At 41.6% G+C, this 20,516-nt stretch overlaps 1 protein-coding gene across 1 annotated transcript; it reads right to left on the reverse strand.

Moving 5' to 3' along the window:
* Nucleotides 1–9,656: 9,656 nt before the first annotated feature.
* pi15a (peptidase inhibitor 15a) lies at nucleotides 9,657–16,369 on the reverse strand. The gene is made up of 5 exons (XM_086191424.1): nucleotides 15,840–16,369; nucleotides 14,880–14,998; nucleotides 12,784–12,916; nucleotides 12,574–12,689; nucleotides 9,657–11,819 (listed from the first exon to the last, which is right to left on the reverse strand). Exons 1-5 carry the CDS (start codon nucleotides 16,107–16,109, stop codon nucleotides 11,684–11,686), a joined length of 774 nt encoding a protein of 257 aa, XP_086047550.1. The 5' UTR covers nucleotides 16,110–16,369; the 3' UTR covers nucleotides 9,657–11,683.
* Nucleotides 16,370–20,516: the final 4,147 nt, after the last annotated feature.

A 20,516-nucleotide genomic window follows, 5' to 3' on the forward strand; every position in this document is an offset into this window, starting at 1 on the left:
TGGTGCCTTAACAGTTCGCAGGTGACTCCTGGGGGGGGGGTTTAAAACATAAACCAACTCTCTGTTAATTCCAAACCCTGAACTAGTCGTCAGTGTTTCCCCTCCTGCTTCAACACAGTGTTAATTCCATAATGGAAAGAGGCAGATTTTGTCTTTTTTTTGGTCATCTGGTCCTTTTCAGTAGGAGCGTGTGGCACGTGGAAACAGTAGCTAATCACCGCTTCAGTGTGTGTTTATGTATATACATTGTGTGTGTGTGTGTGTGTGTGTGTGTGCCCCCTATAGCAGCTCCCCCAGGGGGTAAACTCAATCCTCTTGTGTTTTACCTGCTCCGTGTAATAAACTGAAACATTTGACGAACACGCTTCTTTCATTTCTTCCTTCTTTCTTCGCGCCTTTTTTTCCTTTCTTCATTATCCTAAAGATTACTATCAATAAATACTGTAAAATTTATACTTTGTAGCAAATTCAAGATACAAAACGACCGCCAGAAGCTGCAGGATGTGAGTTTGGGGGGAGAAAGGGCAGGGACCCACCACCCAGGTTCTGAGGTGGGGGGTCACAAGGGGGGGGGGGGGGGCACCGCAGCTGAAACAGCAACTGTCTTGCTTTACTCTCAGGACCCTGATGAAAATATTCATTCGTCTGTTATAGAATTCAAAGTAAGAGGTAGGAAGAGGGGGGGGGGGGTGATGCATGCCTTAGCGACATGAATATCCAGTAAAAGCAAGTTTTACAGATAAGCAGTGACGTTTATTGCACTCTGGTTGAGGGTGAGACCATGAGAGTGTCACATCATGTCACTGAGCTCCACTATGAAGATGAGTTTGCATGGGTAAAGGCGATATTTACCGACTGCCATGATTTACAGCGTGGTAATCGAGGTCAGGGCATCAGTAGCAGAGCAGTCATTCTCTGATTAATGTTTATGACAATGGCTGCTTGTAAATCTGCACTATTTGTGCCAATGCTCGAGCAACATAAATGATTTCATGCTTTTTTCTTTCTTTTTTTTCTTGTTTCTTTTCGTTACTTCTTGTGCTTCTCGGAATATTGCACACCTTCCTCTTGTACCGCATCTTGTACCTTGATGTTTTTTGGTTGGTTTTTTTTTTTTGTCTCGTACACAAATACACACAGTCATTGTTTAGCCACAGGTCCAGATGCATCGTTTTTGGTTCCTCTTCTATTCGGCATGCGGGGCCTCATTGCAATGGGTGAGGGGGGAAAAAAAAGGCAAAAAAACAAAAAACAACAACCCGTGAACTCTGCAGAATGCATCAGACATGCCAGAAGCTGCATCAACACAACAGTAGCCTCTGGACGCAACACTCTTGAAGAACACGTCTGTTGGCCCGTTTTATCTGGCACGTTACTCCCTAATGGTTCTGCTTGAGCCGGATTGAGGTCAGAGTGTTGGAATGGGGCTGGGGGGGGGGGGGGGGTGAACCAGAGCAAAGAGCATCAAGGTTATTTGGCAGATGTTCCTCACCACTGCCTCTGTGACATTATCAGCAGAAGAAGGTGAACTCAGATGTCAGGTTGTTCAGTTTAGCTGAGGCGCCTCTACCCCCTTGTGGTGGGAAGCTGCCGGTGCATTTGCAGGTGTTATTACAAGATGTTTTAATGCACCACGGGTTTAATCCGCAATCACTTCTAATTAATTCAGAAAAAGAAAAGCGAGAGAGCCAAACCTCAGCCAAGGCCAGCGGCCCGCTCGTCTCTCACATGCAAATCCACAAGTAAAACCGCACAGAAAATAAGTAAAAGACGTCTTACAGTTAATGGTCCAACAAGAGCATTCAGAGGTTGCGTGGTCACAAATATTACTATCAGATGTAAGAGTTAATCAGCAAGTGCTGGACTGTGCCAGCAGGGGCGGCTCTTAGCAACACACTGATAACTGGAACCAAATGCTTGAGGCAGAGTAACGTAGACACGTCCAAGTAGAACCAGCGTGGCTCCAGATAAAAGACGCTTCCAGGGTCTTGTTGTGTAAATGGGAACGTAACTGTGCACATCTCGACATCAATCCGACTCGGTTAGGATGCAGAACATGTTGGTGCGGAGTAAGAATTCAGAGAGATGGAGATTCAGGTTCGAAAAACAATAATAGAAAGGAATAGAAAGGATGCATTAGTGCAAGAGTGCACGTCAAAAGGAAACAGCAGGAAGAGAAAGTAGAGAGAAAGGAGAGTATTCTGGAAAAACAATCTGTCAACACATTTTATCTTTAACTTGATTCAATAAAATAGATACCGACTGCGATGCTTCAAAGTCGGCGTGTGTGTGTGTGTGAACTCTGAAAGTGTCAAATGATATCACAAATTCTTTGTAAATTTTACTGTGAACTGACACACTGAATTAATAAAAGTCAGAGCAAGATTCTTGTCATATGTCCTGAGAAATTAATAAAGATATTGTTTTATCAAATAAAAATAACATGTCTTATAATATCAAGTAAATTGGGGATTAAAAAAAAATCACTGGATCCAACCCAAAAATTCTATCAGTAGTTTTTGGCAGTATCTTGCTGACAAACGGGATGCTCATGTGTAGTATAGCTATGTGTGTGCGTGTGTGTGTGTGTGTGTGTGTATGTGTGTGTGTGTATTTCCTACCTTCCTTGTTCTATCAACATTCAGACAATAATACATGATCTTTGAAATATCTGTAATTTACCAATCTAGAATAATTAGAATTACATGATGAGATGAGCTGCCTCCATCTTGAAGTATTTATCAGAAGTAGACTGAATTCCAGATGTCATCCTCCTGGTTTGTCTGGATTTATTATCAGAGAAAATTTAACAAGTCACATGTTGTTCACTCGACCACCAGATGTCAGTCTCCTTCAGTTTAACTTAACTTGACATGCAAGCGTCTCTTGGTGGACTTTGAGTTGAGGGGTTGAAGAAAGAGCCAAACATTTCTCGTGATAACATCTGTCTTTTTTTCTTTTTTTTTTTTACGCACTCGAGGCGCTGATCCATCTCATGGCTTTTTTGATTTTTTTTTTTTTTTTAACAGTTACATCCTCACTGCTAAGCTTTCAGCAAACTGATAATGTTGGGGATTTATTACCGGGGAATTGCGGCCGGCCAAATATGTTTTTCGTTTTCTCCCAAATTTGTACGAAGCTACGAATTACAGCGCTCTACCAGAAACTCTATCGCGTTGTTTTGTCGTGTGTTTTTGCTTGTCTGAGCTGAATGTTTATTGTATTTCTGCTTGTGGTGCAAATAAGCCGGGACACTTCCCAGTGAAAGCCAAATGCAGTCGTGGGTTTACTCTAACACAATATCATCTTCAAATAGTTGGATAAAAAGACACACACACACACACACACACACACACACACACACACACACACAAAACTATCATAGGTTTTCTTTTGATTTGATGCGTGGATTGGTTTCACTTTCTCTTTGACCTACTGTATCATTATGAGGAGAATTACCATAACAGAACTCAGGTAATAAAGTGTGTAGACCGTGATTGTTGTTGTGTTTTGGGGTAATACAATACGTCATGAGAGAGTCTCAAAGCTCTAATGAACTTGTTGACCATGGGTAAGAGATTGAAGGAGGAAAGCCCATCTGATTATGCAGCACTTTCCCAGCGCTGTGCTTCTGAGCGGACATTGATTTTGGCTCAAATCTCACAGCTGCAGGACGTCGCTTCGTCTGAAGTCCGTGCTGGGCCCCTGCGAGGAGGCTAATGTGGCCCGATCCAAGACAAAGACTACAGTAGGATATGGAGGGTAAACACAGAACATGGGCCCATCTTTGCCTCAAGTTTGTGTTCTCAGATTTGAACCAAAAACAAAAAAGAAAAGGGGGGGTCAAAGTCTAGAATCTCTCAGGATGTCTGCAGACTTATTCTTATGGCTGTTGTGGTGAAGCGTAGAGCAGAGGCATGTTGGGCCCAAAACATATGATTAGTTTTAATGTCATGTATGAGGTGAGTATAGACTATACAGCTTCATGACGTGACACTTATATCCTTTGTCATATAATGGAATATCTACCCTGAAGTATGCCAGAAATGCTTTATTTATACCTTAGTAGACCATATGAGGAGCTTACTTTGCCAAGGAAAAGTCACTAGACGAGAAAAGTGACCGTAACATAAGCCATCCAGCTCCAACTGAGACGGTGTTGTGTTTCATTGTGGCCGATCACACGCCTGCTTGCGTGTCGCTTGCGCACGAACTGCATGTATATTCAACCTCAGAGAAACGATTTTTCCCTACATGTTCCGGTGACACATCCCGAATAAACAACTTCACGGAACCTAAAATAGACACCAGAGACCCGGGGATGATTTTGTATACAGTTTGTGATTTTTTTATTTATTTTTTTAACACCTTGTCTGAAATAAGGGCAATACACTTCAGAAGAAGATGGACTTTGTAAAAAAAGAAAAAAAAAGAAAAGAAAAAAAAAACGTGCCTAGCAGTTAACTCGGCTGCCCCGTGAGATTTATGGCTGCAAAAAAGGGTTTTAACATGTACATGCCAACATCTGAGGAGATTCCAAAACATGCATCAAATGGCTGACATTAGTCTCAGGGAAGCACATGTGTCAACAGAGAGATATGAAGACGTGCGCTGTGCTTGAGTTTTCAAGCTGTAATAAAGATGTGTGGTGTAAATGTAACGCAGGTGAACTGTACAGCTACACTGAGATAGTCCTCTATGCAGCGCTGCGTGCATTCTGTTCAGAATGGTTTTTTTAGACCGATTTCATAATCTAATACAATCAGAATTTTTTTGTGTGTTGGCTTAAAAAGCGCTCTGAATAAGACGCAGTATGTTGAAAATGTTCAAACTTATAAGTAACTCCCAAAGAAGGTATTGTTTCGCTGCTGTTTTGAATTACGCAAATAAAAACACTTCCAAAAAAAAAAAAAAAAAAAAAAGGGCTAAATTTCACCAAACTTTGGGTCTTAGCATGAGCCAAGGAAGAAACCATTAAATTTAGGGGCAGATCAATTTAATTTGGTGAAACGAAATTGAACGCTTTTTCTTATACTGAGCAAGAGCCCTCCTGTTTACTTGTTATTTACTCAGCCAAGAAAAGAAATGTCATCATGATACAGGATCTCTGTTTCCATCTCAGTTGATACTCTGTGAATATTACGTAAACCACAGAGACAAAGACAACATGAAGCCAGTTGTGATTATTTCACAGTGGAAACAAAGGACACCAACGAGTCACAGCAGTTCACGTTGAAAAAAACGTTTTAAAACTTTTACTCGTTTTTATTGTTTTTTTTTTTTTTTTTTACCGACAACAACTTAAAACGTTGGGATCGCAGGGACAGTGAAATTCTAATGGGACTCAACACCTTGGTACAATTACGGTTACTGACATGTGTTTAAACAACAGTAATTATCATTTGTCGCATAACCAACACAAAATAAAAACACAAATAAAATCAATCCTACTTTGGTCGCGCTTTTCCATGGTGACGTGTAATTTTAAGACATTGCATACCGCCACCAAAGAATGCTGAGTAAAGAGATTGCGATCATTTCATGTTCTATGACATAACAATTAATGGGAAGTACTTCAGGATAATGTTTGAATTCATTTGTCCGTCGAATAATTTGTGATCTAATCAAACGCTGAAGCACTTTAGCTTCCTTCAGTTTAACATGTTTAGAGAAAGAGAGAGAGAAAAAAGTGAGTATTGTTACGTCTGCAATCAATTGTACACTCTTTTTTTCTTCCTTCAAGTTGAGCTCTGTCTCTGCTAATAGCAACCCCACTCTCATGTCCTGAGGGTGCAATGTTGCTGTCCCACTGATTTTGGTTCGTTTCGAAGACAAAGTGAGGCTTGCACCGGGCACACGCTGCATTTCTGATGGTTGAGCTGCAAGGGGAGCAAAATAAACATAGTTGTTTTCCTTCCAACAGGGACAGAAGAAAAAAGAAAATTTAGAAAGAAGCCCTAGCCCAATATCCTCCTCGAGGCGTGGATGAGCCAAGTTTTCAGCCATTCAGTGTCAGGGAGGGCAAAGAGGTTGCGGAGTACAGTGACAATTAAGAAAAAGGAGAGGAGGGTTTTTGTTTTTTTTCTGCAGCTGCACAGCAAACATCAACAAACCTCCAAACCATTACCACACTCTCTCCACCTTTTTTCAAGATTGTACTCACTTAAACTGTTGTACGAGCTCTTTCCCAGCACGTCCTCCACATACACACACGTGTAAAACAGCAAACACTTTTGGAAATGCCAGCTGCCTCATTTGTGTTACAAACATGAGTCACATCTTTCCTCGCTGTAAGGTGACTCTGGTTTACCAGGCTGGGTTCTGGGTAGCAGCATTGGGTGATTACATCCGCCAGCACTCTCCACCCCTCTCCAATTTTTTGCACGCTGTCATGTTCAAAGTCCCCCTTTGCTACGTGAGAAGTGTGAGCTACCTCACTAACTGGTAGCAAGCTAAACACAGTTTTGATGAAGATTTAGATCAGTCAGGTCAGCTCGGGTTCTTTCAGTAACTCGTGACTTGTAGGGATAAACAACTAATAAGTACTTAGTAATCTCGCAAAGACATTTGTTTCCAATGTTGGAAGTGCACAGCGGCTGAATCCTAGGCTTGACGATGATGATAGCTTACAAATAAGCAAACCAAAGCTCTTTTTTGTTGTTGTTGTTTTTCTACTGTAGCGGAACGATAACGGGTGCAGCCAAAACCACCTTATGTCCATTTACAAACTCTCAAGCTGCTTTAATCCACATCTTCTTTATCCAACCTTTTGCTGGTTAATCTACAACGCTTGAAGAGCTAAAAACCAGACAAACTAATGACACTGCGATTTGGTGCTGCAGTGAAGGAACGCGAGCAAGTTGGGCAGACCAAATCCGCCAGTTGGTCGCGCTCGCTACATTGGCTGAAGAAATCATTAAGAATTGCAATGGGCGAAAAAAACAAAACAAAACCATCATAGTGAGGACAATAAATCTATTTGTGAATAGTTGAAAGACAAAATACCCTTTTTGGTTGAAGTGCAGCCTCGCATTCTTCTTATTGGTGTTGGATGGTTCCTTGCACATTAATAAACCTGCACCACCAACCTCCACCAATAATCTCTCACCCTGCTGTGGTCCCACTGAACTTTCCATCTACTTTCCAAATAAATGTTTCAGCTCCTTCACACTCATATTAGAAGGAAGCATTGCACTTTTAGATGAGCTAATAGATGTGTCATCAGTTGGTGTTGTCATTGGCTGATGCCATAAGTCTGTTGTTGAAGGGGATTTATTACTGAATGTGTCTGATTGTATTTCTTTCTCCCACACAAATGACTAAGCAGAGTCTGAATGATATATTCGACATCCTCTCATATCGTTAAACACATGTATTCCTGGAAACAGTAAAAAAGATCAAGAAACAACTGCTTGGGGACAGTGCTTTTACTTCTTGCAAACTGCCTGACCATCACCTATTTCCAGTATCATAAAGGTTTACGTTCAAGTATGGTTATATGGAAGGTGGAGAGAGTAAGATACCCAATATTCCTCTCAGGGACTGTTCCCTGTCACTGGTTAAGGCAAGTGGATGACATCTCACCTGCGTGGTCTGGCCCTCTTGGACTGATGTCGTAAGGCTCAACATGGACGAAGAGAGATCTCAGAGAATCTCACCACTATGTTATCAGACAGCAACTAATTAAATCCTCCTCCATTTTAAGTAAGTCATGGAGGGGAGGAGGTTTTTTCCCTCAACAATCCCTAGAGACCAATGTCCTTCTAAGTCAGCATTAGAAAGTCAGAACAAAATACTTGGTTGCAACCTTGACAATGGCATTGGTCCCCAAGCACTCACTGGATGAATCATTTTCATGTCATGATATCATTGGAATCAAAGTGTAATTGGCACATTCAAAGTCCTGGATGTAGGCAAACCACCCTCCTGGGGGTGCACGCTACATCATGGAGCTCTAAATGTGCCCAGATGGACTGAAGGGAAGAGCGGGGAGCACAAACAAAATTTGAGTACAACCCCAGCTGTGCCTTTATTAAAACCAGAAAAAGATACAGAGAGGATAACAATAACATTGTGACTACATATGGTGATGCGCTGAAGCATCGCAAGGACTGGCCATGAAGCCACTGGAGGCAAGCCTTGTATGTAAGGGGTATGAAGGCACCTTAGGTTAGGTTGTGTGAGAGATGTGTGAAGTTCCTGTGTGGGGAACCCGGGAATGGGCGAAGTAAGGTGAAAACATTCGTGAGGAATGTGTGTGTGAATGCAAGGGTGCTGTCACTGCTGTACCAACGAGCCAAGCTCTCTGGCTTTTTGTAGGTTTTGTACCTTGTAGACCTGGATGAAGACTGGGGTGGGATGAGGGCCGTGCAGCTTGCTACAAATGGCAAGTTCCTTCCATGTGTGTCCTTGCTGTTGCCATGACTGAATACTTCAGCTTTCGAGGTGGCAAGTCAACAAGGCCTTCAAGTCCTCTACCCGAAGACTCCAAACCAGCTGGGACGTCTTCCCTCCTTAACCTTGAATCTGTCCCTAGAACTGATGGATAAGAGTCAAATGTCAACAACAGATTGTCTAACTAATCATTTCATCCTGTTCCTCATCCTGCTGATGTGCCTTTTAAATCTCCACCAATCATCTGTTTGGCTCTGTGTCCAGGCACAGAATTTTTTCCCATGCATACTAATGTGTTCCTCGAAAACTCGCAGCTGGTTGATTCCAGGGAATCTGTTAGTCTGGTCTGCAACCATGATGATGATGATGATGATGATGATCATCATCATCATAAAGGAGGAAGGTTTTCCAACCTGCAGCAAACATTTCAGTCTGCATTTGTTTCGCTAACAAATAAAACATTATTGCTTTGTTTGTTCATTTGTTTGCTCCACAGTTGAGCGTTGATTTTGGCTCGGGATCATTCCCGGCACTCTCAGCTTGAGAAAAGAACATCTGCCCAAACCATCAGATCATTAATGGCTTTACATCCAAAGTTGACCCTCTTCTGTTTGTCTTTTCCTCAAGCATCAACTAGTGTCTCCATCACCGTCTACAGAAAGTCCTCCAGCTGTAAAACGGACGGAAAATGTCATATTTTTTCAGATCATCTCCGCCTGTCTGCTTGCCCAGTCTTTGATTTAGCCTCTGTGTCTTGAAGTAACACACGTTCTCCCTCTTTCTCCTTTGAGCATTCCATTCTGCTCCGTCTCTCTCTCCCTCTCTCTTTCTCTCTGGCGAGGTCAATGGTTTCATTGGACAAACTCAAACAAGAGAGTCCCCTGAAACCATGTCTGTTCATTAGCGTAGACATGAACAGGCAACGCCACAGTCAACCTCGCCTTATTAGCATTCATTTTATGTTTTCTCTTCCTTTTCTCAGTCTTTGATATACAGGATGTAGGACTTTGCAATGGCGATGTTAAAAAGAGAAAACACAGAATCAAAGAGTGAGACTGATGTTTTGGGCAAAAGCCCTAATCAATATCAGACATGAGGATGAGCTCAGATATCTCAGACAATAGACAATGATACGCGCGAGGCCAAAGGCAAACATGGGTGCAATTGTATTAAAATAAAAGAAAGACACAATCAAAAAAAGACCATTTATTAAAAATACAAAACACAACAGCAAAAGCGCAGTTCATTGCATAAATGGCTTGTTGATTTAAATACAGTCAGTGCGGAAAATGTCCTTTTTATATATATATTTCCCACCAAATTTTGTATCAAGAGTAACTTTTTTTGGGCTCGTATATGTTTAATGTTTGCCAGTATTGGATTATACTGTGAAACTGCTCCTATTTGAACAGGAATTCTGACACATTTTAAAAAGGTTGAGGCATTTGCCCATCAATATTGTGCTAGTGCTTAATTCTTAGAAATCTACTGATTTCCTTTTGATTATTTTTCAACATTATAAAAGTTGACATGCAAATGAACCGTACCATTTAATTGTTTCACTATATGTACAATCCTTTTACAAAAAAGTACAAAATGAATATCAATTAAATATTTCCCCATATAAAAATGAATAACTTATTGAATATGTGAAGTTTAAGGAGAGTCAAGATATAATGATTATCTACACATACAAAAAAACAATTTCCTATTGTTTTGGAAATTTACAAACAATTAAGGTGCACTTGAGTGCATAGCTCCAAAACCCATCAGTGATCATAATGAAATATGAACAATGGATTTGTTCAATTTATGAATAAGTTGGTATGAAATATACCAATATACAGTATAACAAATATATTTATGTAACAGATAGCTGGGTCAGATTTGTTGCTTGTGCTCTCTATAGAAGAGATAGCAGATGAAATATGGATGAAACCAATGAAATATCTAAAAAACCTGACATGCCAGTGATGACACACATGCTTAGCAGTGCAGATTTATGCTGAAAATGCACTTTGCTAAAGGAACACGCCAAGAGTTTGACAAGAAGACAAATACTTTTCTCTCTTTTGCGCATCAGTTAAGGACCTAGGGACAGGCTAACCGCTAGTTAGCTTAGTGCAATGAATTGTAGTGGGTAGGAAGTGCTGGCAAACCTCCATCAAAAGTCATGAGATAGGTCAGATTCAGGATCTTGATCTGTCCAAAAGTAATAATCCTCATCCTCTAGCACAAAGTCTGCTTTGATTAGTTTTAACAGTCGTTCTTCTAATCATCTGCGAATATTTATTTTCTAATCATCAGCAAATACTTTATTTTGTTTCGTAGCTTTTTTCTTTCTTTCAATAAAGACGTTCCAAATATGTGTCTGATGCTAAAACTTCAATGCTTGAATTGTTATTTTAATAACAAATATCATTGAGAGAAAAGTATATGCTACAGAGCCAAACCACCACATTATGCTAAGCTAGCTAGTAGCCACATGGTATGTGTGGGTCTCAGCTCACTAATGTACACACAGAGGAGAGAATGGTATCTATCGTCTTGTCTGGCCCTGGGGAGGATGGCAAAAAATTTCCCAAAAAACTGACATGTACCTTTAATTTGACAACAGAGGTTTTATCTATGCTAGCATCAGACCTTGAAATGGAGATTTCTCAGTTTGACTGATGTTTATTCCTCATTCTTATGATGTCATATATGTTCAGTTTACAGTAAGTGCACTTTGGTCAAACTTTTTACCAATTCATGACAGGACACAAAATCACAACAGCCTGAGCGTGTAGGCTACCTACAGAAGCTGCTATGCTAACTGCGCCCTTGTAGTTTTTCCCTCTGAGGTTAAATGCTTTGATCTTTCTATGACAACATTTCTACAAAGAGCAGAGCACACAACATGGAGGTGTGATGCCCGTAGCACCATAGTGAGCATGTGTGAGCAGCTATGATGGTGTTGTGGCCCTAATTGCCACATTGTCAATGGTAAACTATAGTAAGAAGTATTTAGCACCTCATGTGAGTTGTGTTTAAGGACCCATTCTACACATAAATTACATTTCATCAATTAAAAATAGTCATGGTAATTAAAAAAAATTAATTTACAGTTTATTTACAAATAATCAACGCTAAATTGTCTGCTGCCTTCAAATGTATGTTTGTGTCTTTAAATAAGCCATATATACAAAATAGTGTGGTCCACGACTGTTGTGCAAATCCTTACGGCATTAAAAATAATGTCTCTGTGGTACTGTAGGTTGTCAGCTTATGCAGGGGAGAAAACCTGTGTTTATTTGAACCAGTGCAGGTAGTTTGTCTTCAGAGCAGGGAAGCACATGTTGTTGCTGCAAGAGCCGCCATAGCTGGGGGGGCAGGCGGAGCAAGGAACGCCTACTTTGTAGGGAGCCTCTCCGATCCAGTTGCCCCTGGAAGATAGAGAAATGAAAGGTGTGAATGGCTCCGCAGTAACCAAAGGCCAACATGTATAAACAGTTTCAAAAACATTATTGTCAGGATAAATCTGTCATATCTAAGATGATGCTCATCAATGGGTTTTCCCAGAAGCTGCATTTACAGCTCCATGTGTGCTCCCCCCATGTGATTACAGCTAGAGTATCGACCTTGGCGTGAGAGATGTTTTAGATTTCAGCATGTTTAGCATCACATTGTGTAATAAAGTATTTAAATTGGAAAAAACCCCAGCAAAATTACAGGTTGACACCATCCAGATTCGAGATGTTAACACCAGCTGGAGTTGGGAGTCATTAACAGAGAAGCCTTCGGCAGTCAGTGACCTCAGCAGAGGAGAAGGCCGGGTCATGCTTGTTTCTCAGCACACGCCACATTTCCAATCCAAAATATAGGTCACCTGTTTCCTGAGAATGTTCCTCTCAAATACGCTCCGCTGGGATTAAAGTACCTACATTACAAGTCCATCACAAGTCCAATTTGGCTTTTGTTCATGGAATTTATTTGATTCTTTGGCTTTGGTGTTGCCGTACCTGTTCACAAGCTTGTATTGGGATTATCTGAACCTCGCAGCGACGTGTGTGGCATTTCACAACTCAGCAGAGTGGACCGAGTTGTGATTAAGCCCGGCGTCACCAGGTTAATAGGTTCATTTGAATTAACAGACCCCCTTAAATCTAACAAGGCTTAAAAATGGATCCATATACTTACTTGGGTGAGTAGTTGCAAACTAAATACGTCGCCCGCTTCCACACTGAACCCCATACGTTCATATTGTGGCACGTGTGAACAGCACAGCCCACTTTGTTTGACGTCGCCCACACCATCTGCAAAATAAAACGTAAAACGCTGTCAGTTCACACCAGGGTCACAGGAACTCAGTGGAATTGCTTAAATACACAGAGGTTATTGTCCATCCACCTGTGTATAATGGGTACACATGGGTCCGTAGCATCGGAGAGGGCATCGAGGGTTGCAGTCACGGGGGTAAGGAAAAGAATAATCTTTGACCTCATCATACCATGGTTTCACCAGCTGAAGAATGGATCGATACCTGATGACAGAGGAGATACTCAGTTAGCTACAACCTTTGACCTAACTGAGCCACACCCATATACCAATATATCAAATGTGTCTTATTCACAAATGATGATGTTATGCAAGTTGAATGTATTTAAAGCGATACGTCACAGAAAATTTAGTCCTTCAAGGACTCACGAATTGGTACCTTGAGCTCATGATATATTTTTGTTACTACTCTGAGTCCAGAATGCAGGAAGAGCCAGTCACGTATATTTAGCTCGAAGCTAATGTCGCCCCATGGCTGCCAACTACAAACAACAGCAAATTTGTCCCAAAACATATGTTTACCAACTCAAAGACTTGGTGTTCAGTGATAGAGTAAAGAACCAAAGACTTGGTGTCCAGTGATAGAGTAAAGAACACACAGACGTATGCAGGCAAATTAATTTGGTGAATGTGCTAGCTGGTCGAACTCGGCGCTAACATGAACAAACGAAAAACTCGAATAAATCAAGTGAGTGTACATTTGGCTTGCCGGGAGTACGTTTGGATAAAGAAGATGAGGATTATGCTGAAAAGTTTGTGAACACATATTTTTGGACAGTTTTGCTGTTAGCCATCAGTCGCTGTTAGCCATCAGTCGCTGTTAGCTATCAGTCGCTGTTAGCTTCAAGCTAAATACACATGGCTAGCTCTTTCTGCATTCTGGAGTACCAAAGAAGTGATGCAGTGGTGGGAAACCCAAAGACACCGCAAGACCACTTTTCTGGGTGAAGTATCACTTTAAGCCACTTCCTAGGAGACAAAGTGGGAAGGTGATGAAGATGTAAGTTAGCAATACGCCATAGTTGTGTCGAGCCTGCCAAAATGCATCAAAGACATGTTTTGTATATCATTTTAAAAGAATGCACTGACATCAATAGTTTTTGTCACATCTAAAACATATCATACATTTTCTCAGTTTCTCAGACCACAATAAGAATAAAGGGTCAGGGTTCAGTACATAAATACATACTGTCTACACCGTCAAAACCACACACACGATTGAAAGGGACAGTCCCCCACAGACAAACCATCAGAGATGTCACCAAGACTATATCTAGAAGATACTTCAAAGCTTCGTATTTCACCGCAAAACATTTGTAACACATTTGCAGTGACCAGTTGTGAGGAGATTATAAACAGTGCGATTTTCTTTCCCGCGATGCTGGGCACTTACTTTGAAAAAGTGGAGAGCAAAGCTGTATGCATTTCCATGTATAGAGAACATGCATACTGTACATAAAAATGGATATAGGGCCCCATGTGAATTCTTGGAAAATATGTGTATTATGTTCTCTGCAGCAGCTTGGTCTAATTAGCCTTGAGCCTTTCAGATGTATCATAGCTCTGGCTTTAAACACATTTAAAGATGCATCTCGGCGCATGACTCATTTTCAACACTGCATCGATGAAAACTGGTTCCAGTGGAGAAGTTTTGTGAAACCTCAAGGGAGAGTAGATAAACCCGCTCATGATAAAGAAATACTGTTCTGTTGAAGTTTTGTTTTAGGTACATTTCTGAGCAAATGGGGTCATAAGTTTAGTGGGTCTTTCACTTGACCAGTCCCAAGAAACAGTTAGTTTAAGTTGTATTCCCTTAAGTCTTGTGTTGTTCCTCAATAAAATCTAAAAGTGTAGGAAAACATGACGGTGTTTCCAAATGGAAAGTCAAGACCCACTAAAGGGATGTGCATTAGTCCTCATGGGTCATTGCTGAAAACATAAGCTTTTGTTTATCTGAGGGGGTCACAGGAGCATTCCTCAAGCAGTCACTAGGTCACAGTGCAGAAACTTTTAGGAGAACAGAAAAAGGGGGCTGCAAAGGCAACGACCATGACTGCTGAGGCCGAGTTGTCCCTGAGAGGAGCAGCAGATGTTGAGGAGGGAGGGAGGGAGGGAGGGAGGGAAGGATGGAAGGGGGAGGGTGGGGGCGGGAGTCAAAGGTCGCTCACCGTCCTGTCCTGACGGAGAGGTTCTGACCCAGGAACCTGAGGAGGTGAGGCGGTCCGTGCTCCCACATACAGGCATGAGCCCAGTCCTCAGCTGTCTTCGCCAGAGTGTCATCCCACACCTAAAACACACAGCAGCGAGACATGGTGGGCACATGGAAGGTCATTACATAACCGATGTAAAATATAGACACAAGATCTTCTCCATTTAGCAGTAAGATGTGACACAAGAGTTCATAGCATGTGTTGCTATGGCAAAAGGCATCAAGTCATCTATGAAAGCTGTTACATAAGTTAGTTATCCTTCATGCAACACATGGATTCAGGAAACCTTCACCATGGCAACAGAACGCTGGACAGCAAAACCTGTCAACACTCATGCAAACACACTTTTTATTGGGGATGGATTTATAAGGGGGGGGGGGTACTCCTGCTCTGGTGGCTTCTTTCCTCTAGCAGTCCATACCCAAAGGGAATTAATAACCCACTCCATTTTTAACTGGCAGCCTCAGTTGCTGTCGTCAGCACCAGAGGTCCAAAGGCTAATTTAGGCACTTTACAATACACCGGTGACGTCAGTTTAAAAAAAAAAAAACCTCAACGTCATTTTGTAACTGACAACATATGCTGCACATAAACCGGGAACCATTTCACATTTTTGGCATGATTTTATTGAATGAGCGTACCACTGACTGACCACTCGGGTTCCCTCCCTCGGTGAGCAGGAGGAGGGGGGCGCGACTGGTAGGTTACATGACCCCTTCTTCCTTTTGGAAGTGACTACTTAGGTGGTCTATTGCAGGGGGCAATGTGCTGAACAGCTGAAGACATTTTCACAAATATATTACTCACTTCACTAACTTCCAAAACTCGATACAGGACAGATAAAAACTCACACTGCGGTATTGAGGCGTAATATCATGCACGAGGGTGAAAATTTATAAAAATTGAATGAAAACTTACCATGTATTCCATATTTGACGCCGGAGGAAACACCTTCCCTCTAACTTTGTTGTGGTAATCAAGAATGGCGAGCATGTCATTCTGACTAATATAACGCTTCCTCCTGCCTTTGGAAATAACCGTCGTGTCTGTTCCGTAGCTGCGCGCTGCGCCAAGATTGGTGAAGTTGGCGGCTGGCAGGGAGGTGGACGCAGTAGGAATATTCAATGCACTTGCTCCGCAAGATATGCACAGAAATAGGAAATCTACGGCAAATAACTGAGGTTTCATGTTTGGTATTTCAAAAAAAAAAAAAAAAAAACTGCAGACAAAGTATCTCCGGCGTCTTGGATGGATCTGGAAAAAAAGCAAAGAAAGAAGAAAAAAATCAAGATAAAGACTTGTGCTCTGTGCGCGTGACTGTGCCACAAGTGCTTTTCAATGATTCCACACACTTACCTTTCTCACGTCTGCCCTGCCAGCGATGTATCACCCCTAAAGCCCCGGTAATAGATTGGAGAGAGTATGAAGAGGGCTGCTGGCGAGCGAGGGGGGGGTTTTGCGCTTTGCAAACTTTGTGAGGGCTTTAGGAGCAGTGGGTCTTTGCGGGTTTATATAGCCTATTCAAGCGGACGATGGAGGAAGTGCGCCTGCCTCGGAGGTAGTGCGCAGCCCCTCCTTGTCACCTGAAACACAGCATCGTTTGGAGACGTTTTGGGGGTTTTTTTCTCCCCCCTTTTCTTTCTTTTTTTTTCCTAAAAACTCTGCTAACAAGTTCAACTCCAAATTTCATCATCTGCTAGTGGTTTGCACAGCTGCAGGAGGCGGGTATGAAAATTAATAAATGGATGCACTAAGCAGGAATGAGCAAGAGATTTTCAACCATTTATCATCGCGTGTTGATTCGATTCGTATTGAAATGGATGAAATAAATATTTAAAATGTTGCCCGTTTTTTTTCAAAAGATCGAGACAGTAAAGTAGCTGAACTTATGTGTTAAAAAAAAAATTAACAATCAAGTTGTCACACCAGTGCCATGAGTTGCTCTTCCATCCTCACACACACACACGCACACACACGCCCGCACACACACGCTAAGACATTATGAGTCACACACATAGCTGGTTCCATGCGTCCTATCAGTCTTTCTTGGTCGTATTCATTAAACTATAAAGATTACACTTGTTCAGTGTGTGGCTCCAGCTGTGTGGTTTTCCAGAGCAGATGTGGAGCCAAGTGAGAAAAAAAAAACCCCACTTCTGCAGATCATCATTTTCATTGGCAGCTGCTGAACAAATTAAAGCATGTGACGCAGGAACAATTTTCCTCCCACTCCTCTTTTTTTTTTTTTTTTTTTGCTTTCTTTCTCCTCATCTGTTGTAGACTTTTCCCCCCAAAAATCATCTTGGACCTGATGGACTTTTCAGGTGTTTGAACGGTGGATGGGATATATCACTCCATCCGTATATTTCAGCTCCCAGTCTGTCGCCACTGCTGCTGCTGCTCTTCCTCAGTATGTTTGGAGCATCAGTCATGACAGTTGAGTTTACTGCCTTGACCTGATCTCTTTTAGCACTCGGTGCCAGGACACTGAACAGAAATGGATGATTTTTTTATAGTCTGGTGATGTTGGCTTTATTTATTTATAATGTATTTATAGTACCACAGGGAATTGGATACTGTGGCCCATAACTGACAGGGCCCTTAATGCCGGTAACAATATTAAATCTGTAGATGCTCCGGTGCTCTCTTCACTTATAGCTGAACAGAAAAGCTGATACATATTGAGATTTAGTGGTATACTTTTCCAGATTATGGTGCCAGCATTGTAACACGATTGTAATTCAAATAACGCATCCGACTTGTCTAGTCACAACACTTCATTACAGATACAGAAAATACGCCGGACTCAAACACTTTCTTGTTCTTTTTGGCTTCGGAGTTCAAAAGAAGGGTTCATTTATAACGGGATCTCGTTCACGAGGTCATGATGTTGCGATATCACACGTGAAAAACCATCTTGGCGGGTTTTAAGCTATTTGGAACCAGAAATACAAGTGTTGTTAGTTAAAAAAACAACAACCAACCCGAAGAGGTTAGCATATGTGCTGCTATTGCATTTGCTATATCAGACCTGCAGAGTATTCCTTCCTTGAAAGAAAAGCAAGAAGGCCAATGAAAGATGTTTTCGCATTTCTACAATCTAGCTTTGGCTTCTACGTCAGATTGTTGATCTGTTTGGTTTAACGGTCGGTATCCAATCACCCACACTTTTCGAAACAATTTCTGTTGGTGACTTCTCTTGTGGCTCTGGTTAACAAACCATCTCGTCCTGCCTATCGGTCTCGTTCAAAGTCTGATTCACTTGATCCTGTTTCATTCACCGGTTGCCCTGCAATGCAGCACAGGCGCCCATCATGGTAGGAGAGGACACAGTAACCAACATCGAGCAGGCGTGTGCAGTTTTGAGTAGAATGGATCATCTGATCCATGTGGGTATGTTTGACAGGCTCATCCAGTACGACACAAAAAAAGCTTTGTTTAAAATGATTGGTTCGTTCAGTTGCGCCCAACACCCAATTTGTTTTTAAACTGAAAGCACCGTCACTTCTGACTGGTAAAAGTTGATTTGATCTGCATATATATCTGCATTTAACAAAAGACATGCCTATTTTAAAGTAGTTCCTACAGAATTATGTCCAGCGAGTTATATTTTCTTTAACCCATTCAATATTTCTTGAGCTGTGATGTGATTTTTTCCCCCCTCCTCTTATAATCACTGTACACCATCACATCTGCTTAGTATTTTGACTCATCCTCTCATATGGTATCAATATTCAGGCCACTCTTCGGCCAGCATGACCCGCCAGCCAAAGATTCTGATCGACATGGTGCTGAGATCCTTTCCCCTGGTTTATAGCCATATTATAATCCATATCATCAGATTAGCTGACGTACACCTGCTTCACAGCTTTTTCCTCCATCTCTGTTTATTTAGCCACAGGCTTCTCCACCAAGACTAAAGGGTAAAAAATTTAGCTTCATTGCATGAAACTACAAACAGGATAGAGCAGAATACTGTATTTCTACAGTAACTGCCTCCTAACCCCCCCCCTCCACACACACACACACACACACACACACACACACACACACACACACACACATACACACACCCACACACTCACATTTTCTTCACGTGCAGTCTCCTCAAGGCCCCAGATGATATTCCCTCAGTCTCCCAGAGCTGGCCCATGTTTTCACAGTGAACCCATTGACTTTGAAGAGGTTGCAGCATTATTATTACATTATCAGAGGAATAATTATTAATTAGGGCATTATTTGGGGTACATGCTGTTTGAGGGGCCCCTGGATGTGTTTTTCATAAGCATTCTTCATCAGACACAGCATTTATTTACCTACAACATATTGTTCCAAGTTTCCTGCTTCTCCCCCTCTGCAGAGGCCTCTCGAGGCCCAGTGTTGATGCCAGTGCAGCAGACAGAATGAGGTGCAGTAGTGAGCGAGAGGGAAGGCAGGAAAGAAGAATAGCCTGCAGACTGTACAGAGAGTTACACTGTTTAAATGTATCCAATCAGGGCAGAAAATTCCTAGTGAATAGATGGCTGGATTAGCATGTAAAAATTGTGCAATGAATATCCAAAGCGACCCATCAAGTCTTTTTAATAAAGTTATATAAAATATGTGTTATTGGATATAGTCTTTCGAGCAAAGGTCTGGAGCACAGCATACTAACCTAGACAATTCAATAAGTAACAAAATCTCCCGAGGATGACTCCTCGCTCTGTCTATTCTTCCAGCAATCAAAGCACGAGTCCAGCTCAGCTGTGTGCTCCACCCAAGGTTTTTGTTACTGCGCTGGCAGGAACCACTGTGCATGGGAAAGTCACTAAGAGAGATCTGCACCATTTGAATGGGTGCATGAAAAAGAGGCTTTAAAGACCTTGTGGTTATCATATTTTTTTCAATAGGTTGAGCCTTTATTATATGATTCAATGAATTGAATGGTTTAAAGATGTGTTTTAATGTTCTATTTGTGTATTTATAAGGACAGAACACATTCGTGAACATCAGAAGAAAATACAAGATGTAAACATGCCAGCATTAGCAATGACGCAACTTTTCTTTTTTTTTTCTCCCTTCCCATAGGTAACAGAAAAAAGGAGAAAAAAGAAAAAACAGCTCAAGCAACAACAAGTTTTCTTTTCTTCATTTTCTAGCTGAGAAATAGATGAGGGGACGACTGTCCTGGGCAGTAACCAGCAGCCAATTAGCCTAGCTTAGCACAATTCTACGAGAGACTATTCCCCTGGTTCTGTCGGTAAGCCTGCCAGAGTTAGCAAGGATGCAAATTTCCATCTTTTGTCCCAACGATAGAAAAAATAAAAAGGAAGAAAAGAAAATGCAACAAACAAGGTGATTTTTTTCCCCTTAGCTGAGTGATAGATGAGAGGACTTCTCTCCTGGGTGGCAACCAGCAGCCAATTAGCTTAGCTTAGCTCAGTTCTGCTGAGAGTTCTGCTGGTTGCTTTTTTTAACCTCACAATGATGAAAGGGTAGATTATTTTTACTTTTGAGCATTCCCAGAATAGCTATTTCAACCTGTTGGCTTACTTTGCGCTAAGCTAACCTAACATTGGGCTGATTCTATTTTCATTTACCTACACAGTCTTGTAC

The sequence above is a fragment of the Aulostomus chinensis genome, chromosome 21, assembly GCF_037954235.1.
Source record: "Aulostomus chinensis isolate RoL2024-O1b breed Wild chromosome 21, RoL_Achi_v1.0, whole genome shotgun sequence".
In the NCBI taxonomy this organism is placed as follows: Eukaryota; Metazoa; Chordata; class Actinopteri; order Syngnathiformes; family Aulostomidae; genus Aulostomus; species Aulostomus chinensis.